We start from the raw sequence: 25,605 nt of genomic DNA, 5'->3' as shown, positions 1-25,605 counted from the left end.
ACCTAGGCTAGTCAGTTTTAAAGTCGAGACTCAAGACCTGGATCCAACTTCCAAAGAAACCCGGGTCATTCTGCCTCTCGGAAAACACTGCTCTCAGCTGCACAGTTCAAAACCCCACCCAAGCCTGCCTTGTGCATCGCTGTGGGTCTGCTCCGGCTGAGTCGTTCTTTGTCTCGACCAAGGATACAGAGGGCGCTGCCTGGCGTTAGTCTGGGCGCCCCAGGGAGAAAAGAGTTGAGGGCAGAAATTTAGGTGCTGGGGCGTGTGCCGGGGGTGAGCGCCTGGGGACCAGCGGGCGAGTCACGTGCGCCTGAAACCCGACCTAGGGGGAGGGAAGGGGAGGGAGCCCCCGCCCCCACCTCGGGCGCAGCTCTGGACGCGTGTAAATACAACTATCAACTCTGTAGCTCCACTGCGCCCATGCTGTGCATCGGAGGTCCGTGGCGCCCCGCGGGTTCTGCCGACTTCTGCCGAGGGGGCAAAAGGGGCGAGACCCCTGGGCTGTCGGACTGAAGCTCCGTGGCCGCCGGGACCCCGCACGCAGAGAAGACCCCAGAGCGGCTGCGGCTCAAGGCTCGGCCAGCCGGACCCGGGACGCCGAGAGTGTGGACGCGCTGCGCTCCCCGAGGCGTCCGCGGCTGCAGGAGGCGCGTTTGCCCCGAACCGGAGGTGAGCAGCGGGCGGGGGTAGGAGCTCCCGGCTGCGCGTCCGCTGAGAGCCACCCTGGCCGGCTCCCACCGACACCCCCAAATCACCTGCGCCCGTGAGTCCCCTGGCACGTTGTCCCGTCTCTCCAAGCGCGTCCCTCCGCCCTTTTTTCTCTGGCCCCTTCGACTCTTCTCTTCTTCCCAGCCCCCCTCTTGCTGCCCTTCCTCTGTTTAGAGCAACATCTTGTCGGAGTTCGAACCGACCTCCGAGAGCGCCAAAGTCCCGTGTCACAAATGAGGGTACTGAGGCCCCTCAGGAGAAGTGGCTGGTACTTTCCTCCCCTCGCTCCTGGTCATTCTGTCTTGTCCGTCCCTGCCCGTCTCCTCTCCGCTTTCCTCGATCTCACCCCCCCCTTGTCGCTCCCCGCCCCCGCACCGCTCGCGTCCCGGCTCCTCCCGCGGTGGCTGTAGCGGCCGCGGCAGAGGGGAGGCCCGGGCTCCTTCCCTCCCTCTGGTAAACACACCCGCCCGCCAGCCAGCCCATCCGCCGCCGCTGTCCTTATAAAACCTGCAGCCGCCGGACTTCCTGCCCAAGTCCGAGCCGCCTCCTCGGGCGGGAGGGGGCGGGTGGGCTCCCAGGCGCGCCGCGTGGTGCCCCGCCCCCTGCGGAGTAAGTGAGGGGCGCGCGGGGGTGGCGGGGCGCTGGGGGGCCGGCCCTGGATCTCCCTCCACGTGGCAGCTGTCGGTTTGGCCCAGGAGACTGTAGGGACGTGGGTCGCCTGGTGTGGAAAGGGAAAGGGCTTGTTCTCGCCCGGCCCCAGAGAAGAGGAGTGGTCTTGGAGGGGCAACGGGAAGAGCGGGGGTCTTAGGCTAGCCTCAGACTTCCCCTTCCTCCTCCGGCCTGCTTCTGGGGTCCTTCCTGGCGCGAGAGGCGAGACATGAACCAGCGGTGCTTCAGAGTGCGCTCTGCCCCTTGCTGACCTTTGGGGACTTGGGGACTTGGGGGATTTGGCCCCTAGGAGCCGGGATCTGCGCTCCCTGGCCTGGGTGGGAGAGCCCAGCAGCGCGCCAGGAAGCTGTAGCGCGCAGACAGGACCTTCCTTGTTTCCGATCGTGGCCCGGCGGGAGCCCAGCTCCGCGTGCGCCCCTGGCACTGGCAGTGCGCGCGGAGCCAGCTCGGCCGCACAGCTGAGAAGCCCAGGGCTCCATGAAGGCCTCCTCTCGGATTGGCTCAAGGGGTCTCAGGAGTCACCATGATGCAGGACCCTTCCCAGGGGCCACTGGGGGGCCCTTCCATTAGCGCACTTTTTCTATGCAGACTCGCAGACAGCATGGCTCCCACGCTGCAGCAGGCGTACCGGAGGCGCTGGTGGATGGCCTGCACGGCCGTGCTGGAGAACCTCTTCTTCTCCGCCGTCCTCTTGGGCTGGGGCTCCCTGCTGATCATGCTCAAGAACGAGGGCTTTTATTCCAACATATGCCCAGGTATGCCTGAGAAGGGGCTGGGTTGGCTGGGGGAGGCACGGCTGAGGGAAGAGGTGGAAGCCTCAAAGGGACAGGAGCTCGGGTGGACAGAAATCGGGGCTCCTCAAGACGGAGCATTGGGCTGGGAATTGGACAGCCTCACTTTTGGATCTCTTCAAACTTCATCTGGAGAATTAGTGGCATTCTGCCCACTCTACCTCGTTTATCTAATCCAGTGGTCACCGAATGCCAGTCATCCTGCTGGGCATCCAGATCCTGGGACTAATTGGCAGAGTCCTAAGCCTCTGAGAGCCTCAGGTCTAGAGCTCTTTGAAGAAGTCTGCACCTAGCTGACTTCTTAGGTGAGGAATTTCTTAATAGGGCTATTGTAAGGCTAAATTAGACAAAGGAGAGACATACAAAGTGGAGTTTGAATGCAAAGGGCGGCCTGCACTGTTCTCTTTTCAGGACCTTGGAGCCCCCAGATTTCCAAATCACCCATTTGCATAAAGTTAATAGACTATTTCCTCTAGGACAGGCATTGTGGAGGATCTTTGTTTTCCATTTCAATCACCTCTGCCTATGTAAGTGGCCCAGAATGAGGGAGTGGGAATTCTAACTCTCCTTGGGAGTGGTAACCAAGGGCTGTCTGCAGCTGCCTCGGGGCAGGGAGTCACCCCTCCAGGTGTCTGGGGATTGTATCTGATGGGTATCTTCCTTTTCTGGGAAGGAGGGTGCTGTGTCGACAAGCTCAGCCTGAAGAGCTGGGTGGATGTAGAGTTTGGCTGTCTACCTCCTTCCTGTCCCCTTTCTCCAACCCCCAAATTGTGGAGCAGGCTTGGAAGGAAGTCCAGCTTGGATTTGAATCCTAGCTTCCACTACCATTACCAGTGGGATGACATTGGTGAGTTCCTTAAACATGGAGCTTCAGTTGCCTGGTCTGCCAAGTGGGAATAATAATAATATCTACCCCATGGGAGTGCACAGTGCTTGATAAATGTTAGTGTCCTTCTGGCTTCTCCTGGCTCCTCAGTTCAATTCCCTGCCTCACAGCACCTGCTGTGGCAGTGGGAGAAAACCGATTCCTTGGGGTGGGAAAGAAAGTGAGCTGAGATGCTGGGTACCGTTCAAGCTTTATTAAAGAAAGAAATCTGCCAGGCTGTAGTCAAAATGAAGACAGCCCGGGGCTGCCCTGAAAATGGTTGACAGCCCCAACAATGGGTTTGCAAGAGTTTATATTAGCTTTTGGGTGCAAAATGTACGGGGGAGGGACCATTAGGTTGATGTAACTGGGTGGAGAACGGCGCCGAGGCAGAAGCCGGAAAGTTGTTTCTAAGTCAGGAGGCTTCTTGTAAAGGGAAGAGGGGAAGGGCTTGGTGCTGGAGTGGAAGATGAGGCTGGCAGCTATTTCGTGCTGGTGCTTATCGTGTGCACAATGGCGCTGGCCACGTCCAAAATCCATCAGGGTGGACGTGGGGAGGTCTTGATCTCTGCTCTGAGCAGCAGCTCTCCACCCTGGGGACTGCCCCACCCCTGCCAGAGTTATCTGTAAGGAAGCAGCAGGTGACACCCAGGGTTGGTGACTTGCCAGTGCCTCCTGGCCCCAATTACAGGGTGATGGGGGCCAGAGGAGGTGGAGTTGGCAGTTGGCCTAGAAAAGCAGGGTGGGTCAGGAGGAGGAGGCCTGAGAGAAGTGATAGGCAGCCCAGGGTGGGTGAGAGAACCAAGAAGAGGGATACTTGGGGACCCACATGACGTCCAAGTCTCCTCTGAGTTTACCCTGGAGACTGGAGAGGACCTGACCTTTCCTGCCTGGTGGACTTGATGCCTGCCATTGGCCATCCCATAGCCTCTTCTTGCCTTCTCGACCTGGTGTTTTTTTAAATTAACTTTAGTAAAAATTAATTTACATGATACATTTTGGTGAGGTTTGACAAATTTATACACCTCAGTAACCATCACCACAATCAATATTTAGAACATTTCCGTCACCCCCAAAACTCCCATTTGCTTTTGAGGGCCCATGGCTCGACCAGTGCTTTTAAAAAAATATGTAAAAACACCTTTATTAAGATATAATTCACAAACCTTACAAGTCACCCATTTAAAATATACAATTTAATCATTTTTAGTATATTCAGAGTTGTGCAACCATCACCACAATCAATTTTAGAAAATTTATTCCCCCAAAAGTAACTCTTGTACCCAATTAGCAATAACTGCTCCCACTTCCCCCTCCCTCCACCCCCAAGCACTAGGCAACAACCCATCTACTTTCTGTCACAGAAAGAACTATGACAAGAATTAGATTGACCTATTCTTGACATCTCATATAAATGGAATCTTATAATATGTGGTCTTTCATGATTGGCTTCCTGCACTTAGCATAATCGTTCATCTTTTTTGGAGCATATATCAGAACATCTTTGCTTTTTATTGCTGTATAATACTCCACGGTATGTGGCAACCACATTTTATTTATCCACTCATCAGTTGATGAAGATTTGGGTTGTTTCCACTTTTTGGCTATTATTAATAATGCTCCTATGAACAGCTGTGTACAAGTTTTTGTGTGGACATATGTTTTCATTTTTCTTAGGTATAGATCTAGGAATGGAATTGCTGGGTCACGAGTGTAGCTATTTGGCATTTTGAGGAGCTGCCAGATTGTTTTCTGAAGTGGCTGCACCGTTTTACATTCCCACCAGCAGTGTATGAGGATTCCGATTTCTCCACATCCTCAACAACATTTGTTATTTCCCATCTTTTTGATGAAAGGCATTCTAGTGATTTTTTTTGTGCTTTTGATTTGCATTTCCCTAATGGCTAATGATTTTGAGCATCTTTTCATGTGCTTATTGGACATTGGTATATCTTTGAAGAAATGTCTCTTCAGATCCTTTGCCCATTTAAAAAAATTGGGTTATGAGTTGTGAGAGTTCTTTATATTCTAGATGCAAGTCCCTTATCAGGTATATGATTTGCAAAATTTCTCTTCCACTGTGGGTTGTCTTTTCACTTTTTTTCATGGTGTCCTTTGGTATATAACAATTTTGAATATTGATGAAGTCCAATTTATCTATTTTTTCTTTTGCCACTTGTGTTTTGGTATCATGTTTAAGAAACCATTACTTAACCTAAGAGCTAAGATCATTTTGAGTTAATTTTTGTATATGGACTGAGATATCCACCTGGTATTTTGAGTTGTCTAGATGTAGGTGTGCATCTAAGTCAGACTGTTTGGTCTCACTAGAGGTGACCAAAGTGAATCCTTTTCTTTTTCTCAGAATTGATTTGTCCACTCTTGGAACATGTCTCTTCCCTGCACCCCTTTCCATTCCAGCCTAAATCTGTGAGGCTGTCAGGCTGATTGGGAATGCTATTCCCTGTTCTGTCTCAGTCATGCTGCCTGATCAAAAGTGCCCGTTTTCTGCTTCTTGAGGCCTCATTTCATTGTGAGTCTCACCCTTTCTCTACGGTGTCCCAGGAACACAGAATCAGACCAGGAATCTGTGTCCCTATAGTGTGTGGAAAGAGAAGGCAGCATAGATTCCAGCTCTTCTATGTGCTGGTTGGCTGATTTGAAACAGTTACTTAACTTTCTTAGTAGCTCAGTTAGCTGTATATAAAATGAGACTAATAATCCCTACCTCATGGAGTTGTGAAAATGAAATGAGAGCAAGCAGACAAAATTTCAGATGACAGACGGGGGTGGACATTGTGTTCTGGACTCGATTTTGCCATCATTGCTGTGTGACCTTAGGCAAGCTACTTATCCTCTATGGATCTCCATTTCTTTCCAAGTCTAAAATGGGGGCTGGCCAATTAGCTCAGTTGGTTAGAGTGCAGCCTTACAACACCAAGCTCAAGGATTTGTATCCCTGTACCAGCCAGATGCCAAAAATAAAAGAGAGAGAAAACAGAGTGCACAATTGTCATTCTTCCTGCCACAGAGCAAAGACGTAAAGATTAAATGATGTTATTTAACAAATATTTAAGAGCTCAACAAATGTAGAGCTCATTATTGAGGTATTCATTAGTGTCACTTTGGTATTCCTTGCCACACCCTCTGTATTCTCAGTGCTTTCTACTCTTATCCTGGGGTGGGTGATTGACCCACTTAGAGGGGCGTCACAGCTAAAGGGGGCTCTGTTACTCAGAGTTTAGGGGAGGGCAGTTCAACTTATCATACACTGCTGTATATCCAGCAACAGTGACAAAATAAAACAATCACTAAAGTTCATTAAGCATTTACTATTTATTAGTTAAATCTTTAGTCCTCACTACAAATCTGTGCTATGAGTATTATTATTAACTCCATTTTATTGAAGAGAAACCTGAATCTCAGAGATTTTAAGTAACTCGCTAAGGTCACACAGCTGATAAATAATGAGCAGAGTGAAGATTTAACTTCAGCTCTGACTCCAGAACCTTTCTGTTGGGCCTCGTGGGAATCGTGCAGATGCCCCCGACCTCTGATGGCTCAGGGTTCTCCTGGGAGAGTCCAGCTAATAGACAAGATACAAGCTAGAGCCCAATCCTAAGGTTTTTTGGTGAATGTGACTGTATCAACTGCAGGAAAGTGAAGCAGCATCGGGGATGAGGAAGGGAACACTGGCCAGGGAGACAGAGAAGATGGGATCATTTTGTGAGTGTTCACTGTGTGTGCATGTGTGGCAGTCCTCAGATCCAGCCTCTCAGGTGGTTGAGCCACTGTTCCCATTTCACAGATGGGATTCCAGAGCCCCAGAGAGTTTCAGCAGCACCGCGAAGGGAGTCAGATTTGAACCCTGCTCTGTCAGACTCCAGAAGCTTAACCATGATCACATTTTCCAGTGTTTACCAGACCTAATCATTTGCAATCCACCTTCATGATTTTACTATCTCTGTGTGCCATGCTGCTATTATTTACTTAATACTTCCTTTTAAATCAACGTACTTTTAATAAAAAGAAAATCAGCCTCATTCTGAAGTGTAATATCTTTGGAATTGTGGGTTTGATGTTACATCCACACATCATACATATACATATATGTATTTCTAATATATACATATATATGTGTATGTTTCTAATACACATTCAAATAACTAATAATAATGAAACCTCAGAAACCGTTCCATGTACTGCTAACTAATCCCATCCTGAGTGCCCACATGGTGTGCATACCACACATTGGGAAACATTTTTTCCTGGCTTCTAAGCCTGCCTCTCACTCACTTACTGATTCTGCATCCTTGGAAGAGCACATGTCCTTGAGAATACTAGCATAAGTTTGGGAAACATACTAAGCTGGCCTGTGCAGAACAGAGAGGCCCTATAGTGCAACAGACAATCATCCAAAGTGTTGGCTTTGGAAATTCCCTTGCATTTGAATCTGAGTCTGCCTGTAAGAAGCTGGACTGTGAGTTGCTTTGCTTCTCAGAGCCTCTTCCCCTATAAAATGGGGACCATTATCCTTACTTTTTAGGGTTGTTGTAAGGATTAAGTGAGATTCTATATGGAAAGAGTTGGCACAAACTAGGTGTTAATGAATTGCAACCTAGTGGGATTGTTTGTGAAGGAAATTGTCATTTGATTGTGAAAGACTTAGAAGCAAGAACAGTGTAATTCAGGGGGTGCAAATTCAAATGCCAGTTGGGGCCAGGCGGGTGATAATAACTAGATAAAGCACAGCAGGTGTAAGATAGCACCTGGGAGCTGAAGGGGAGAGGGCAGGACCCATGTGCCCTTGAGGAGGCAAGCCCTGGTGAAAACAGGTGGCCTCCACTCAGCTCCAGTAATAGCTGGATCTTCCGACTTTTTAAAGAGAAGCCATCTAGATTTTTATGTGATAACTTTTGATTTTAAACTGGCACCCAATTACAATTTACAGCATTATAAGGGTCAACACTGTGAGCCAAGCAAAACATGGGTGGGGACCAATGCTGGTCACCTGTTTGGAGCTTCTGGTCTAAATTATCTTGGCGTTTCTTCTTGCTTTACCCACTGCCCCCACACAGTGCTGGCATATAGTAAGTGTCTGATAAGTGGGTGTGGAATGAGTAAACTAGTGCAGGCAAACCTGGTGTAAAAATGAACAGTGATCACAAAGATCACTAAACTACAGGGCTCTCCCAAACCCCAAAGGCTGTGTGGTCTAACCCCCAGCCACTTCTTCCAGGTGCCAGAGCACTTTCCCCAGTCTTCTTGGCAGCTGGTATGATGGGGAACTCCCCATTGCCCAAGGCAGTTCCTTCCCTGGTTAGCCAACACTCATGATCTGACAATTCTTTATGTTCTTCCATATGCTAACACACATATCGCTTTACCCTCTACGCTTCTGCTGCCTGCGTGCCCTTCAGAGACCTGAGGTCAGGGGATATTGTCACCAGGGAGGGCAGATGCTCTCTACCCCCAGGCACTATCACATCTCCCTCTTTTGTTCTCTTCACAGCACCTGTCACTCTTTAAATCAGCATCCATTTGTTTCCTTGTTATCAAATGTAAGCCCCATGAGAGTGAGAGCTTCCTGTCTTATTCACTGTGGGATCCCAGCATCTGGAGTATGTGCCCACCTCATCGTGACCCTGCAGGAGGGCCTTCATCTACCCAGCCTCACCCATTTCAGAAGCACTTCCAACAGGCACTGTGCAAAGCTCTTTGTTCATTGTCTTCAGTTGAACCCTAAGGAGCCTGTGGGTTAGGCATTCTCTGCTCCTGTTTACGGACAAGGAGCCTGAGACTCAAAGAGAGGAAGTTACTTGTCCCGAGGTTGCACAGCTAGTAAGGCTGGTGGTGGGAATTCAGACCCTGGTCTGTCTGCCTCCCAGGCACACCCTGGATTTGTCCTTGGCAGTGCTGCCTAGCAACAAGCAGGGGGCCTGCCACCTCATGACTCACTGAGCACAGAGTAAATTGAAATTACCCCCTACCACTAGCCTTTCTCATTAACTTGCCACAACGCCAAGTTAGTTTACCTTAAGGACAAGTCCTCCAGGTGAATGTCTAAAGGGTACAGGAGCACAGTGCCTTGGTCCTGATTCTGTGCCTCGATTTTGTTATCTGGAGAATGGGGATACTTTACTGACTCATGGGGCTGTGGTGAGTTAATACAGTGACTATTCAGAACAATGCCTGGAACATAGTTAAGTACTCAGTAGATAGTAACTAGTAATGTTTTTATCAGAATGTTATTTATCGGGAAAGCTTCCTCTAAGTTTTAAGTGAATTCTTGGTACTTCTGTTAAAGCCGCTCACTGACTTTGGCCCTAGATTCAGGGGTGCTTCCTACTGGGGTCCACAACCCTCTAAGCTTGGACGCTGAGTGAACATTACAACTTGGTGAATTTTTTGATGTCCATTATCTTATTTGAGCTAGTTGAGACCTCAGGCTGGGTGTGTGTGTGACTCTTCCAGGGTGAGATACTAATTGCTGTCATTTATGGAGCCCTCATCCCCCAAATAGACATGACTCTAGGCCACCCCTCAAGTCACCTGGTTGGCAATAAATCAGAGGCATGGGGCTTGAGCGCAGGACCCCTGACCCTGGGCTACTCTCTTCTATGCCCAGCTGCTGCTACTGTCATGAGCTGAGTCTTCTTTCTACCTCCTCAGCTAAGAACACCACCAACACCACCCAGGATAAGCAGTACCGGTGGCTGACCTGTGACCTGCAGGAGGAGATACTCAACCTGGGCTTCACCATCGGCACCTTTGTGCTTAGTGCCACCACCCTACCACTGGGGATCCTCATGGACCGCTTTGGCCCCCGGCCTTTGCGGCTGGTTGGCAGGTGAGATGGCTGGACTGTGGGGAGCTGGGGGACAGGGAGGGGAGGCACGGAGTGCTCACAGGTCAGCCCCTCCCCTTCCTGTGTCCCCACAGCCTCTGCTTTGCTGCATCCTGCACCCTCATGGCCCTGGCCTCTTGGGACACTGAAGGTGAGCTGCTTGGCTTCTTGTGTTCTCATAAGAAAAGAATGGGTGGGATGAAGGCGGGTGTTTACCCCAGTGACCTTGGCCTCCCACAGCTCCTCAGATGCCCACATCTGCCCTCATCTGTCCCTCTCCCCCTTCCCAGTTCTGTCTCCGTTGATATTCCTGGCGCTGTCCTTGAATGGCTTTGGTGGCATCTGCCTAACATTCACGTCGCTCACTGTGAGTATGACAGGCACCGCCTGGCAGCAGCGCATCTGAGACAGGTGGGGTAGAAGCGAGTGAAAGGAAGAGTGGGGGCAGTGCTCAGAGGACGCAGGTCAAGTGCACGTGTGTGGAACCGCACAGGCGGCAGCCGAGAGTGGGGTGAGGCTGTGCACGTGTGGATGGGACTGTGTCAGAGTGTGCACACCCAGCCCATGAGTGTCTGCTGAGCTCTGTTCTAGGCACTGGGGCTGCAGCACACACAGGACTGACAGTGTTCTCACCTTCCTGAAGCTTGCATGTGAGGGTCGGGGGGAGCAGACAACCCAGTAAACAAGTAAACTAATGAATTACGTCAGCAGTCATAAGTGCTGGGAAGAAAATAAAACTGGTTGATGTGACAGTGAGGGGAGGGAGCAGCCCGAGACCGTGTGTGTACGTTTGTCACATTGTGGAAGAATGTGTGTGCGAGATGCTGTCCATGTGAAAGAGCGTGAGGGTAAATGTATTTGTGAGTGTATTAGGTTGAATCGTATGAAATTGCCAACACCTGGCCGGGCTTGACCTACAAAAACGGCTTTTTCGCATGGCCCCACCTATGACATATGTGTGTGAGTTGGGTGTCTGTGTTTCTCTAAGTGTATATCTTATGAATATGTGAGCTAGTGAGTATAAGGGTTGGAGGTTTAGGAGTGTTTGTGTTGGAGAGAGGAGAAGGTTCCTGGTTGGGCTGGCTTTGGGCCGTTTATCTCCGTGAGGGCCGCCTGACGGCCAAACTGGGTGATTTTGGCAGAATTTCACCTCACCCCAGCAGCCGCCTTTAATTCCAGCTGGGGATATTACACAACTCTGGAAGGAAGCGGGATCCCTTCCTCTCCGCCCCTTTCCACAGCCCCTTCTCCGCGCTGTGCAGCTTGGCTCAGGGCCTTAAATCCCTTCTCCCCGGGGTGCAGGGCTTGACCTCAGACCCTGGCCCAGCCGGCCCATTGGGGGCCCCCCCGCAGGGCTGGCGGCTCCTCGCAGCCCGTATGCTCCAGCCAATGGCAGAGCCCGGCGCCGGCCCCGCCCCCGCCCCACCTCTGGCCGGCCCCGCCCCCAGCCGGCCCCGCCCCTCCGGGCCGCTGAGCTGGCCAGTCTCTGGCCAGGACGTCCAGTGCTGCGGCCGCTGCCCGCGTTCTTCTAGCCTGCCCTCCTGGGGTTAGCCAGCCGGCTTCACCCTCTACCCACTCCCCACCGTGCTGGGCGGAGACGGCCCACGGGCGCCTGGGGGGTGGGGAGGAGGCCTGGCCCTGGCACTCTTCCCTGGCGTCCTTTGGCAGCCGGCCTCGCAGATACAGGGTGCCAGGGAAACCTCTGCTGGAGTGTGGGCCAACCTGGACCCACTCCTTTCCGGTGCCACCTGGGGGTGGGAGTCTGGGGGAAGACTCAATCTCTGTGTTCAAGCACCTTCCTTAGTGGAGGTTTTCGAGGTCCCCCTTCTGAGCTGGGTTTCCCCCTCTTTGTGGTATCTAAGGTCCTTCCCCACTGTGGGATCTGGTGACCAGGGGAGGATGGTGGGGCCAGGGTAGGATTAGGCACAGAACATCCTGACAGCCTTGCCTTCCCCTGAGGGCCTGGCTCAGGCCAGTGAGCAGGACACGGAATCAGTTAATTTTCGACTGTGGGATTTCTGGGCCTGCTCTGAACATCAGAGCCACCCGTTTGGGAGACCTGGCCTGCCCCTGCCCCCCCCCCTTAGTCCTACCCTCACTTCCCTGGCCCTTCCTATGCCTTGTCCTGGTTCAGCAGAAACTGTGGGCTGGTATTTGGGGCCATTAGAAGGGTTAAGGGGCACCATAATGTCACAGGATCAGCCAGAGTCACAGCCTTGGGATACAACTGGGCTGTCCAGAACAGGGGAGAAGGTCAGCAAGCAGTGTGCTTTGTGAACTTTAGTACACTTCTTTCCCTCTCTGGGCTTCAATTTTCTCATCTAAAGTGATTTGGACTAGATCAGTGTTTCTTAAATGCCTGTCCCATGGGTTGTTCAGAGGTGTCATGTGATAAAAGGGTTTCATAAACAACAAACTCAGGAAACCGTGGTGTTAAAATTGACAGAATTTCTCTTTGAAGGCATTTCTGGGAGCCTTTTAGACGCTAAGGTGCATTGTGACTGTGTAGGAGGTGGGTAGTTGGAGTACACTTCCCACATTGATTTTGCCTTGGGATTTTTCTGTTGTGTCTCCTGGGGCTGTTGTTCCTGGAGCTCACTTTGAGGAATGCCAGTGAGATGCCTCAGCGGTGAGATGGTTTCTCAGGTGGGGCTGGGAAGGGGAGCCCTAGGCAGGTGTCAGGGTGCCTCCTGCTCACTGACATCGTTGTCCTCCTCAGCTGCCCAACATGTTTGGGAACCTGCGATCCACCTTCATGGCCCTCATGATCGGCTCTTATGCCTCTTCTGCCATCACATTCCCAGGAATCAAGGTAGGAGCTGCTTGGGGGGCCAGTGAAGTCACCTGGGTTTTCCGTTTACCTTGACACAAAACTGGGTGGGGCTGGGTGAGTCGTGGCTGTTCGAACTGGTGATTCTGTCACTGACCTGTGGGTCTGACTTCTTTGTCCCCTCCTTTCTTTTGCCATTGTCCCAGCACAGGCCTTCTTCCTCTCTTCTGGGCCAAGGCAACCTTTCTCACCTGGTCTGTCTCCGATCTTTTCTCTCTCTCATCTGTCATTCACATGACTTCCAGAGGCTCTTAGGTGAACTGGCTCACACACAGCTGAAAAACCTTCAGTGGTTTTGCTTCACCCACAGAATCAAGTCCAACCCTTTGCTGACCTAAAACAAACTCAGGCTGAAACATATAAAGCATAGGATTTTTTGAGCCACTGTGATGATTGTGACCAGGGAAATGCATAGGTAAGGTCGCCCTGAGAAATGAACTCGGAGGAGAGCCAGCAGAGCTTAGCATTTTATAATCACAGGAAGGAGCAAGGATCAAAGGACAGCCCCGCCTAATCACTTCATCAGGTTTTCTACTGGCTGTAAATGACGTATGGATTTGGGATGGTTACTAGGTTACATCCTGCATGTGGGGATCTAGGGGAAGGGTTATAAGAAGTCACTTAGGTTATTTTATGACTTCTGGTGCCACCACATCTGTTTCTAAGTAAAAATGGTCTTTTGATAACATTTTCCAGAACAGGTGGACATGTCTGCTGGCTTATCCCAGATCTCCCAAGGCACTACAAATTAGTTGACCTGGTCAGAATAGATTTTTTTTTTTTTCGTTATCACCCATCATGTGCATTCAAGGTCCCCGACGCTTTGGCCTCATTCAACCTCTCAGTCACATCTGTTACCACAACTTCCGGAAAGGCTGGGTGACTTGGTCCATGGTCACAAAGTGAGTCCATGCCAGGCTAGATCCTGGACAGGTCAGCCTGGTGGACGTGGGAGCCAGGAGGCCTGAGTTGTAGCTCAGGGCGAGCTGGGGGCCTGTTTCTTCCTTCCTCTGTCAGATGATATCAAAGCAGCCCCTCAACTCGGCCGTGATATGCTTCTCAAACTCCACCTTGGCACTTTAACTTGTTAATTCAGAGGGCACTTGGCTCAGACTCTCCAAAGGAGTTTGAGAGTGTGCACGGGTGGGGTGGTCCTTGGTGGTTCTGGTGGGCAGGCGTGGAGGGTGGGCAGTTTTCTGTTCTCTTCAACTGAGGGAGTAGAGTTTGAGGAACTAGGGTCTCATCCCCACAATTTGGGGATGTGGCCCAGGGAGGAAAGAGCCCTGAGACCCAAGGCTGAGGAGGAGCAGAAGTTTTCCCAGGCAGGGACTGGAGCTCCAAGCAGGAGCTCGAGGGGAGGGCAGACGTCAGTCATCCCAGGCAGATGGTATGGGAGAGGACAAGAGGAACAATATCCTCTCTCTGCACCAGGCTTCTTCCATCAGAGGGGCTCACACGGTTGCAAAGAATCCCCATCACTTCAGAACCTACTTGTCCTGGTTTAGGAGGCTTGAGCACTTGTACCCTCCCCCCTCAATTGTCATACCTGGGAGCACCTGTGAAAGGTGAGATAAGGCTTCTCAGAGTAGGTTTGTTTTTCCTTCCAAGGAACATGCCAGAAAGTGGCAGGATAAATAGGGTTAGGCCTGGTAAACCTAGAGCATTAATTTTCCTTTGTACGTAATATGAAATGACATTTTTGTGTGAACATAAACACGAATGTCTATGGAGTCACAGGCAAAATGCACGTGCCTTTATAAGTTGATATTTTGAGCGAGTGGCCAGCAACTGCAGCACCTTGTGGGGACTATTTCACACCTCTTTTGGGGGGCTTAGGTGAAAAAGGAAGAGGAATGGTGGGTCTTCTGACTCTAACTTCTGGCTTTGGTTTCCTCATCTGCAACTCGGGCACAAAGAGAGGGGTAGAAGGGACCTCGGAAGCCTCTGAGGCCTGCGTTTTACCTTGGTGGGGGCTGGGGCCAGGCAGCCTCCCCCACGGGCCTGCCCCCTCCTCCCACAGCTGATCTACGACTCTGGCGTCTCCTTCATGGCCATCATGTTCACGTGGTCTGGCCTGGCCTGCCTCATCTTTCTGAACTGTGCCCTCAACTGGCCTATGGAAGCCTTTCCTGCCCCTGAGGAAGTTAATTACACGTGAGTGGCTGGAGGGAGAGGGGGGCTGGGGCTGTGGTGGTGTGTGTGTTGGGCAGAATCAGCTGTGGAGCCAGAGAGTCTTGGATTTGGCTCTCAGCTCGGCAGATCGCCTCAGCTCTCTGAGTTCTGCTTTCTCACCTGCACAACGAGCCTGATCCCACCTATCCACAGGCAGGTTTTAGTGGGGTTTTTATTTGGTGGCTGGCCAGTATGGGACTCTGAACCCTTGGCTGTGGTGTTGTCAGCACCATGCTCTAACCAAGTGAACTAACCAGCCAGCCCCCACAGATGTTTTTAAGTAATAAAGCTGGCACATAACAGGTGGTTGAAATGTTTTGGCTGTTACTGTTATTATATTTTCTGGGTCTGGAGGAGGTTGGAGTAGGAAGAACCCCAGCAATAGCTCCAGATGCCAAGTGGACCCAGAAGAGGGGATACAAAGAAATCAGGCCGCCCAACACTTCGTGGAGAAACCCGAATGCCAACTTTTCCTAACCCCATATCAGTTCAGCAGGGGTCAGGGGTGATGCTCTACATCCAAGCACATAAGGTGACAGGTGACAGTCATATAGCTGACATTTATTGAGTGCCTACTGTATGCCAGGCACTCTACTTGTCCCCCGTCATTCTCAAACAGCTGTATGATGTAGATTCTGTTATTAACTCCATTAATAACAAAGGTGCAGGGAGCAAAGTGACTTTCCAAAGGTCATGCCATTGAAAAGGGGGTGAATCTAAGGCTGGAATGAGGCTGACTTCAGACTCTGAATTCTTAATGTCACCTCCTCCATGGGAACAGCCTAAGTGAAAAACAACTGATCCACTCCTTTCACTGGGAACCTGCTCTAAGGTGGCTCCTGGGCCAGGCTCTGAGCAGCACAGACACAAGCCCTGCATTACGGAGCTTATTACCGGGCATGCCAGTGCTGGGTTAAGGGGTTCTTGGCTGGCACCCCTGGGACAGACTGGGATGTCGGCCTAGATGTAGGCTGTTGAGGGTGAGCTGCATGTGGCTGATTCCCACACGCTCTCGGCTGGCTGCCGGCAGGAAGAAGATCAGGCTCAGTGGGCTGGCCCTGGACCATAAAGTGACAGGTGACCGCTTCTACAACCATGTGACCACCGTGGGCCAGCGCCTGAGCCAGAAGGCCCCCAGCCTGGAGGAGGGGGCCAACATCTTCATCTCATCCCAAGATGTTCATGGCATCTCGAAAAACCTTCCTGAGAGTGAGTGTGTGCTCAGGGTGCCAGCCTGGGGGATGGGGAAGGTGGGTCCTCATGCTTAGTGCGTACTCATGTCTGAGCACTCATTCTCACCTCTCTTGGGTCCTCACAACACCCCATGATGCAAGTAGGGCTTTCTTCCTATTTACAGATGGGGAAAGTCAAAGCTCAGACAACTCTGGGAAGTTCAGATTCAGGGGTACCCTGCTGGATTCCGAGGATGGGGAGAGAGGAGCTTTCAGAATGGGGGCCGGGCAGGCCTGTGGGCAGCTGGTTTCCTCAGGGCTCCCTGCAACCTCTGAGCCTATTGCATCAGGTGCAGCCAGGCCAGCGAGCCTCCAGGCAGGAGCCTTCCAAAACCTGGCTGGCTGGTGCCCCCTGCTGGCCACAGGAGGAGCTGCACCCACTTTCTGCCAGGGTTGCTTCCTAAGGTGTCTGAGTCCCCTGGACAGTCAGCTCCATGATTAGTGGAAGGAGCATGGGCCTTGGAGTCAGGAGATTGGGGTTTTGAGTCCTGCTCCCAACTTACAGGCTGTGTGATTTGGGCAGATTACTTACCCTAACTCTTGCTTTCTTCATCTGTTCAGCTAGCACTAATAACACCCACCAAACAGGGAGGTTAATTGTGAGGAATGAATGATGCTGGGGATGTGGAAGCTCTTTGTAAAGTGCAAAATAGTGTGCATTTATTTTATTTTATTTTTTTTGTCTTTTTCGTGACCGGCACTCAGCCAGTGAGTGCACCGGCCATTCCTATATAGGACCCGAACCCGCGGCCGCTGGGAGCGTCGCCGCGCTCCCAGCGCAGCACCCTCCCGAGTGCGCCACAGGCTCGGCCCAAATAGTGTGCATTTATGAGGGTGGTTATCTCCACTGCTGATCTTCATAGGGCAGAGTAGCTAAGGGCATGAGCCTGAGTCAGGCAGACCTGCCACTTCCAGCCCTGTGAGCCCAGGCAAGTCATTTAGCTCTCTGTGCCGCAGTTTCCTCACCTGTAAAATGGGGTAAAGATAGGGTTGTTGTAAGAGTTGATTAAATGGGATGATATGTGTCAAGTGTGCAGCACATGGTAAGTGCTTCAGAGTTAATACTACATGAAGTATAGGGTGTGTACATATCCAGAGGTCACCTAGAAATGATCTGTGGAGATAATTGTATAACTGGGCAAGAACATGGAGGCAAGTGAGTTCAAACCCTCCTGTCTCTGAACCAGTTCCTCTCTGAAGTCACATAGATCGTGTCAGATCCCCCACTAGAACTGCAGGAGCTGAGACTATCAGAGGGAAGTGGAAAGTCTGGGGCTCAGGGGTGCACCCTGCTATCTCCCCAGGGTCTGTCCCCTTTCGCAAGAGCCTCTGCTCCCCTATTTTCCTGTGGAGCCTCCTCACCATGGGCATGACCCAGCTGCGGATCATCTTCTACATGGGCGCCATGAACAAGATGCTGGAGTACCTTGTGACTGGTGGCCAGGAGTATGGTGAGGCACTGCTGAGCCCCCTGGGGAGTGGGGGACACAGGAGGGTCACGCTGGCTGAGCTCCCTTCACCATGTCTCCCCTCCACCCACAGAGACGAATGACCTGAAACAAAAGGCAGCAGAGACAGGTAGGGAGATGAAAGCAGGGCCCTGCCCACACCCACCCTGCCATTGCCCACTCTGCAGGAGCGGGACTCCACCCTGGTGACCCTGGGCATTTGGGGGATCTAAGAATCTGGGGTCCAAGGAGGGCTATTTTGGCAATGTCTGTCATCTACTGCAAGTGGGTGGCAGTGCCCACTGAGCTGCTGGCATCCCTCAGCCACCTCCTGACCCCACTTCCCTTCCTGACCTGTCCAGTTGGCTTCTACTCCTCTGTCTTTGGGGCCATGCAGCTGTTGTGCCTTCTCACCTGCCCCCTCATCGGCTACATCATGGACTGGAGGATCAAGGACTGTGTGGATGCCCCAGCTGAGAGCACTGCCCTCGGAGATGCCAGGTGGCCTGCACAGGGATGGTGACAGCAAGTGGTCAGACAGTGCTTTTCATTTTCTCTGTGCTTTCATATCCAGCATCTCATTTCATTCTCCCGAGAGCCCTGGGAGAGCAGGGGTACCTCCCCATTTTACAGATGAGGAAACTGAGGCAAAGAAGGGCCATAGCTTGCTTTGATAATAAGAATAGCTAACATTAAGTGCTGACTGAGCACCTTGCATTATCTTATTTAGTCCTGCAGCAGCTCTCAGATAGTTATGTTATCATCTTCATGTTACAGATGAGGAAGCTGAGACACAGGGTTATGCAGTTAAGTAACTTACCCAAGATCACACAGCTTTCGGGAGCAGGCTCCAGAACTCATGCTCTAAAGGGTTTACTTTAAACCTTGTTAGGCCTAGGAAGAGAGAGAGTTGGTGAATTAGATATCTATCACTGTATAACAAATTACTCCCAAACTTGGCATCTTTAAACAGCAAACATTTATTATCTCATACAGTTTTAGAGAGTCAGGAATCTGAGCGTGACCTAGCTGAGGGATTCTAGTTTAGGGTCACTCATAATTATGGTTGTAGTCAAGCTGCTGGCCGGGGCTGCAGTCATCTGAAGTATTGACTGGGGTTGGAAAGTCTGCTTCAGAGCTCACTCATGTGGCTACTGGCAAGAGGTTCACATCCTACCCACGTGGACCTCTCCATAGGGCTGCTCAGGACATGGTGGCTGGAATCCCCAAGAGCAAGAGCTCTAGGAGAGAGAGACCAAGACCAAAGCTGCCGTGTCTTTTATAACATAATCTTGGAAGTAACATAGCATCACTTCTGTCATATTCTGTTGGTCTCACAGAGGAACCCTGGTAGAGTGTGGGAGGGGACTACACAAAGGTGGGCATACCAAGAGGCAGGGATCATTGGGGGCCATGCTGTTGGCTGGAGACCACCACTGGGTCTTGAACCCGTCTTCCGACTGCTTTCGGTCTTTTTGTGTTGATCGAATAGTCCTGAGAGGATGGGAGAGGAAGACTAGCCGAGAAGGAATCTAAGAATCAGTCCAGTGGCTTCCCTCCTGGCCAGTGGTGCCCCGATCCTGGCACCCAGTCTTCCTCCTCTACCCTCTGCTCCTGATGGCCGGGGTCTATTACCAGGGCCCTCTGTCCAGGACACGTGGGCAGCCTGCTCTCACTGCAGCCTGCTGACTTCTCTCCTGAGCTGGCCTCAGAGCCCTTGATCATGCCAGAGAGAGGAGCTTGCTGGGCAGTCAGGGCTGAGCTGCTGTCTTCAGACTGGCATCTGCTTTTGTCCAGGCTGGTGGGCAGAGACACCTTCCCTGCAGCTTCTGATGAGAGACAGTGTGAGAGATCCCCATTCCCCACCTTCCTCCCCATCCCCTGGTCTCAAACTTTAGCTTGCATGAGAAACACTCAGGATATTTGTTGAAAGTCAGATTCCTGGGCTTCACCCCTGAGATTCTGAGGTCTGAGGTTAGGCCTGTGAATCTGCATTGTAAGAAAGCCCCCAGCTGATGCTTGTGTAGCTGGTTGGGAGAACCACACTTTGAGAAATGCAGAGTTGGAGAAATGGTTTTCTATCTTTTCTGCTGCCCCAACAGCAAAGGTCCATCAGGAAGGGAAGGGGCCAGGCTGAGAGAACCAGGGGGGGCTGCCAGGGAGGTAGAGACAGTGGCCAATGACTGCCTGTTCTCCTCAGGGATGGGGGTGCCTCCAAGTCCATCAAACCACGCTACTGCAAGATCCAAAAGCTCACCAATGCTATCAACGCCTTCACCCTGACCAACTTTCTGCTTGTGGGTTTTGGCATCACCTGCCTCATCAACAACTTACACCTCCAGGTACCCACTTGCACCCCTCCCCCTCGCGCTGCCTCCCAGGACTCCTCCAAAGGGACGGCTCACCGGTGCCTGCCGTCCTGGAACCATGCCTCTCGGGGTCTGACTGTTATCCAGGTTCTCGAGGAAGTGTTTCTAGGGATCGGGTTGGCGAGGTGGGTAGGAACGTGTAGACGGCTCAGCAAGGCCGCCATGTCCCTCTTCTCCCTACTCACTCTTCCTCCTACTCCAACGCTCTTTCTGAACCTCTTCTCTCTCTCTTTTTGCTTTCAGTTTGTAACATTCATCCTGCACACCGTGGTTCGAGGTTTCTTCCACTCTGCCTGTGGAAGCCTCTACGCTGCAGTGTGAGTTTGTGGGGCTGAGCTGCCTTCCTGAGCTTCTCCCCATAACTGAGAGTCCCAGAGCAGAGTCGAAGGGACCCCAGACATCCCTGATGTGCGCCCTCCCACCTCCCCCTCCCCCTCCCCCTCCCTTGATTGCTGCCATCCCCGAGTGGGGGATCCTGGAAGCTGTCGGGTCTGCTCCCCTCTCTGAGCCCCTCTAATGACGGGAGCTCACTTCCTCTCGGGCAGTCTGCCCCACTGCAGCATGACTCCCACATCAGAAAGTCTTCCCTGAGAGGAAGCTGAAATAGTTGACTTGATGGCACTTTGGTCCTCTATCTGCAGTCTGGATTGGCCCCCAAAGTGGCCCCATGCCCACCCTGTAGAAATTTCCCGGTGGCAGTGTTGTTTGCCTTATTACTTTCCTTCATGTTGAATGGTCCCCAGTTCCCTTTCTGTCCTGGAGTCCACTGCCAGGTGCTGCTGAATGACTGTCCCCTGCATGGGTGACAGAGTAGCACAGGGCATTACAATAGCAATGATAGAATCATAACCATTACCGAGTGCTTCCTCCGTGGCGGGCACAGGGCGGACACTTGACCACCACTCCCTGATTTTAACTCCACTGCAGCCTCTGAGCAGAGGGCAGCTCCCTTTCCTTCACTCACTTGAGCCAAAACCTGCCAGTCACCCTCGATTTTCCTCCCTCCTCCTCATGTTTAGTCCATCAGCAATCCTGCCAGCTCCACATCCCACACTCCCCGAATCTGACCCCTTTTTGTCATCTCCCCTGCCGCCCGGTCCAAGCCACCGTCACCTCTAGCCTGGGTTATGGCAGGAGCCTCCAGACAGTCTCCCCAAGTCTGCCCTTGCCCTCCCTCAGTCTATTCTTAACACAGGGGCTGGTGTGCCCTGCTAGGACACAAGTCTCTTCACGTCACTTCGTGGTTTTCCGTCTTGTCTCAGTAAAAGCCAGAGGCTTTATTACGGCCCTGCAAGACCCGGTCCCCGGGACCTCTCCCTTCCCCTGCCCCCTCACTCACTCTGCCTCAGCCACAGTGGCCACCTTGTGCCTTGGAAACCCCAAGCATGTTCCCCACTCAGGGACTTTGCATGTGTTGGTCCCTCTTTCTAGAACATTCTTCCTGCAGGTCTCTGCACACTCACAGTCTCACCTTCTCACCTTCTTCAGGCCTTTTACCCAGCTGTCCTCTCAGTGTGGCCTTCCCTGGCCATTCTGTCTACAGTTGCAGTCCCCTGACACCCACACCCCCTTCTCCTTAGCACTTACCACTGTTTTGCACACGGTGCATCTGTCTTGCTTACTGTCTGACCACCACCTGCTCCATCAGAATGCCACTTCCACGAGGGCAGGGATCCTTGTCTGTTGGATTCGTTGCTATACCTCCGGCACCTAGAACAGTGTCTGGCACAGAGTAAGAGCTTAGTATCTGTTGAAAGAATACAGTGAACAGCTCAGTGAGGTTCATGCCATCCCTGTTATTACCAAAGGAGATGGGCTCAGAGAGGTTGAGCTATTTGCTATTATCACACAGACAGTAGATGTCAGAACCCAGCTTGGTGGCCCTGAAGTCACAGAATACACCCTTGAGGCCGGGGACCAAAAAGCTCGTGCAAAGAGCCTGAACTCTTAAGCACTGCCCCGCCTGGCCAACATAGGGCAATGTTTGGGGAAGGGGGTGGCAGGGTGTTGGGCCGCAGAGGGCCCCTCGCCCTTATGCTTGGCCCCAATCTCATGGACAGGTTCCCATCCAACCACTTTGGGACGCTGACAGGCCTGCAGTCGCTCATCAGTGCTGTGTTTGCCCTGCTCCAGCAGCCACTCTTCATGGCCATGGTGGGACCCCTGAAAGGAGAGCCATTCTGGGTGAGAGCTGGGGTTGGCATGGGGGCAGCAGGAGTCACCTTCCTGGGTGCAGGGAAAGAGGCAGGGTCGGGGTAGGGAGTTATATGTGATAGAATCCCTCACTCTTCTTCTCTCAGCCAGAAGTCACCTCAGAGGTCTTAATTGGGTTCCCAAGCTGGATGCCCATCAGAGCCATTCACAGAGTGTTTTAAAAATACAGATTCCCCAGCCTACTGAATCAGCATCTCTTGGCCTGACCCTAGGAGTCTGTTTTTAATAAGCTCCCAGGTGATTTGAGAAGTGGCCCGGTCCGGATCCTTGAGCCTGTGTTCCAGAACCATGCAGTGGACCTCTCTCCAGCACTCCTGAATGGGGGCCTTCCCTCTCAGTTCAAATACCCTCAGTGACGGGGCGCCCACTCCTGCGCGAGGCAGCACTGTTATTGTTAGAACAGCTTTTCCTTAACGTTGGACTGCCATCTGCCTCCCTGAAACTGGTCTTCTCTCTGCCCTCCTCCCACAAGAACTAAGATGAAATAACCACCACCATCTACTGAACATTCATTGCATGCTTAGCATGCTGGGCACCTTTTTTTCACTCAGTCTTTGCCACGACAGCCCTTAGAAGGAGACATCTAGAGTTGGGATTACATGCCCCAAATCACACAGTGAGTAATACAGAGTAGGATGTGGACCGAGTCAGAGCCATGGGAGGGCCACTGTCCAGGGCCTTCCAGGCCTCTCTCCTGCACAGCCCAGCTCCTTTAACTGTGCCTCAGAGCCTCCTCTCGCTACCCTGAACAGGATCCCATTGGTAGACATCTCCAGTGGTCAAAGTTACTAGCCTAGAAGGTCCCATTTCAGGAGCAGCCTGACCAGCTCAGACACCTGTAGTGCTGTCGCCTAGCTCATACGTGCCCAGAGGGTGCCCTGTCGTGTGGGCACCGACCAGGCTCTTCTACTTTGAGACCCAAGCGTTCTCATCTCAGCCACTTTGCAGGGCTGCTGAACGTTAAAGGAGATATTGGTGGAACAGCGATTGCACACAAGTGCTAGCTATGTCTGTCATCCTGGCCCAAGACCTGGAGCAGAAATGGCTGCCTTCTTCTCCCTGTTGGAGGATAAAAAGGGTCCTTGAGGATGGTGAAGGAGAATGGGTACTTACTTGACTCTTTGTTTCTGTTTCCTTGCTGTAAAGGTGAATCTGGGCCTCCTGCTGTTCTCACTCCTGGGATTCCTGTTACCTTCCTACCTCTTCTACTACCGTACCCGGCTCCAGAGGGAGTACACTGCCAATGGGATGGGCCCACTGAAGGTGCTCCGCGGTCGCCAGATGACTGCATAGACTCCTGAGACCAAAGGACTTGGAAGACAGGCCACCAAGTTCTGAGCAACCAAAGGGAATGCCCCACATGGCTTTTCTACCTGTAGCATATGCATAGAGCCCGGGGCCATGGATTTATAAATACCAAGAGAAGTTCTATTTTTGTAGGAACTTGCAAATAGGAAAAAACCAAAAATACTCTTAAAAAAAAAAATCCCCCAAAGCAACGCTCCATTGATTGAAGACAGCTCCTGTGCTAGAGGGATTGGGTCTTCATCCTCCTTGGATTGGAGGAGACCAGGGTATGGGGCTGCCCTTTCTCCGGGCCTTCGTCCTAAAGGCCTGCCTCCTGGTGCCTCTTGGGAGCTTGTGGGATCAGCGAACAGCCTACCCCTCAGGTCCCAGCTGCCAAGCGTGTGCAAGAGTGCGTATGTATATGTGTGTGTGCACGTGTGTGTGTGACAGAACCTTCCCCTCAGAAAGAAAGGGGGTTGAGTTGCCAGCTGTGTCTTGGATGGGGTAAGGGGGGTCAGCCCCTTCCAGGGCTTGGAGGGCAGGTTCTCTCCCTGGTGCTGCTGCTTGCAGGTCTTAGAGGAAATAAAAATGGAAGTGAGAGACTGGCTGGTGTATGCCTGTGCTTTGGCAATGTGGGGAGTGTCTTCCCACACCCCCTGTCCTTTCTCACCCAGGCTCTGCTGGGCATTAAGTAGGACGCTTGCAGTGCCAGCCTGTCTGCCTCTGGCTGTCAGGCTCACCTCCCTGTTCTCAACCATGCCCTCCCTTAGTGCCTAGAGGCAGTCCAGATCCTACCCCCCGCTTCCTAGGGTTTGGGGTATATCCAAGAAGTTGGCCTCCATACAGGGGATCAGGGCAGAATGCTTTAGAAAGAATGCTAAGGGATGATTGAAACTTTCCTACCAAAATCCTGTTGGGGCCTGCTGAAAGTAACATTTTTTTGTAATTTCCTATTTTATCTTAAAACTTCATGCAAATTTTGAGCTTCACATACTATATTTACATTTATTTTTAGCATTAAAGTGAGGCTTTAAAATAAATAAATAAAGTGAAGCCTTAAAGTTATCTACATCAAGGGAAGATACCATCTTTGAGGACAGGAGATTCTCCAGGAAGATCTACCATATTTATCCCAGCCCTAACACCTGCTTGTGCCCCTAGGACATAAGCCCTAGAGGATAGAGTCAGTCATATAATGGAGAGCTGACTGACATTTGTCCAGGATCTGTCAGTTCTACACAGGGATCCCATTTCATCCCAACTATAGGCCAGGAGGTCAGTATTGTCATCCTGTTTTGTAGACTTAGGAAACAAGCCCAGAAAGATTAAGGCACAAGCTCAAAGGCACACAGTGGTAAGCAGTGGAGCTGAGCTTGGGACCCTGGCAGTCATAGCCACAGGTCTTACTGGGAGATGAGGAGCAGGAAGGAGGTCCCAAGCTTCTTCCCAGCTCTCAGCTGCCCTCGGGGCCGAGTGACCTCAAAGGCCTTATCCATCCTCACCTCCCCAGAAAATCCCATAGAGGACTGTGCTTTGGCAGTATGGGGATGTTAGCCCTCGGGGCCGAGTGACCTCAAAGGCCTTATCCATCCTCACCTCCCCAGAAAATCCCATAGAGGACTGTGCTTTGGCAGTATGGGGATGTTAGCCCTCGAAGGCAGCATGATAGATAAGCCCTTCTCCCTGTTTGTCTTAGGTTCTCTTGTTAAGTTAATAAAACAGACCGACCCGCCCATTTACAGATGAGAAAACATGCCCAGGGGGTCCTGGAGACAGCAAAGTCACATAGCAGATCCTGACTTCCAGCACTGCCTTTTCCGCAGAGTACGAAATCATAATTGGACGGCATCCACCGGTGGTTGCGGCCGGCTCCCAGAGGGCCTGCCGGGGTCTCCCCGTGCTCTCTGTCCCTTACTTTCTGAGTAGTCTGGCGGGGGCCGAGCAGTCGTGGGATCCCAGCAGACCTGGGTGAGGGCGGACGGAGGAAGCAAGGCGTGTGCTCGGTGTGCCCAGCAGGCGGCGCTGCGTGGCTGCGGCTGGCACAGGGTGGGAGGGGGCGGAGAGCCGGGAGGGGACGGCTGGCACAGGGTGGGAGGGGGCGGAGAGCCGGGAGGGGACGCCCCCCACCTACCCCCAAGTCCGCCCTTCTCGGGCCTTGGCCTTCAGGAAGCGT

General features: G+C 52.1%; 1 protein-coding gene across 2 annotated transcripts; it reads left to right on the top strand.

The window, feature by feature from the left end:
• Nucleotides 1-382: 382 nt before the first annotated feature.
• SLC43A1 (solute carrier family 43 member 1) lies at nt 383-24,025 on the top strand. 2 transcript variants are annotated; one of them, XM_063093917.1, is made up of 15 exons: nt 383-669; nt 1,966-2,132; nt 9,706-9,883; nt 9,976-10,031; nt 10,171-10,247; nt 12,600-12,692; nt 14,731-14,864; nt 15,913-16,091; nt 17,419-17,565; nt 17,657-17,692; nt 17,925-18,063; nt 19,763-19,904; nt 20,175-20,248; nt 21,992-22,115; nt 23,292-24,025. In XM_063093917.1, the coding sequence occupies exons 2-15, from the start codon at nt 1,979-1,981 to the stop codon at nt 23,436-23,438; spliced, it is 1,680 nt and encodes a 559-aa protein (XP_062949987.1). In that variant the 5' UTR covers nt 383-669; nt 1,966-1,978; the 3' UTR covers nt 23,439-24,025. The 2 variants fall into 2 exon arrangements, with proteins under 2 accessions (XP_062949987.1, XP_062949986.1); XM_063093916.1 differs by lacking the exon at nt 383-669 and adding an exon at nt 1,247-1,317.
• The last annotated feature ends 1,580 nt before the right edge of the window (nt 24,026-25,605 follow it).

This window comes from Cynocephalus volans, chromosome 4 (assembly GCF_027409185.1).
Source record: "Cynocephalus volans isolate mCynVol1 chromosome 4, mCynVol1.pri, whole genome shotgun sequence".
NCBI lineage: Eukaryota > Metazoa > Chordata > Mammalia > Dermoptera > Cynocephalidae > Cynocephalus > Cynocephalus volans.
Note: the sequence above shows the minus strand (reverse complement) of the source record. Positions and strands in the feature narration are given on the sequence as shown.

Excerpts from the sequence above, each read along its gene's own strand:
- SLC43A1 (XM_063093917.1), top strand. The coding sequence starts at position 1,979 with ATGGCTCCCACGCTGCAGCAGGCGTACCGGAGGCGCTGGTGGATGGCC. Across the intron at positions 12,693-14,730 it reads TCACATTCCCAGGAATCAAG|CTGATCTACGACTCTGGCGT; the intron begins GTAGGAGCTGCT and ends CTCCTCCCACAG. Across the intron at positions 17,566-17,656 it reads GACTGGTGGCCAGGAGTATG|AGACGAATGACCTGAAACAA; the intron begins GTGAGGCACTGC and ends CTCCACCCACAG.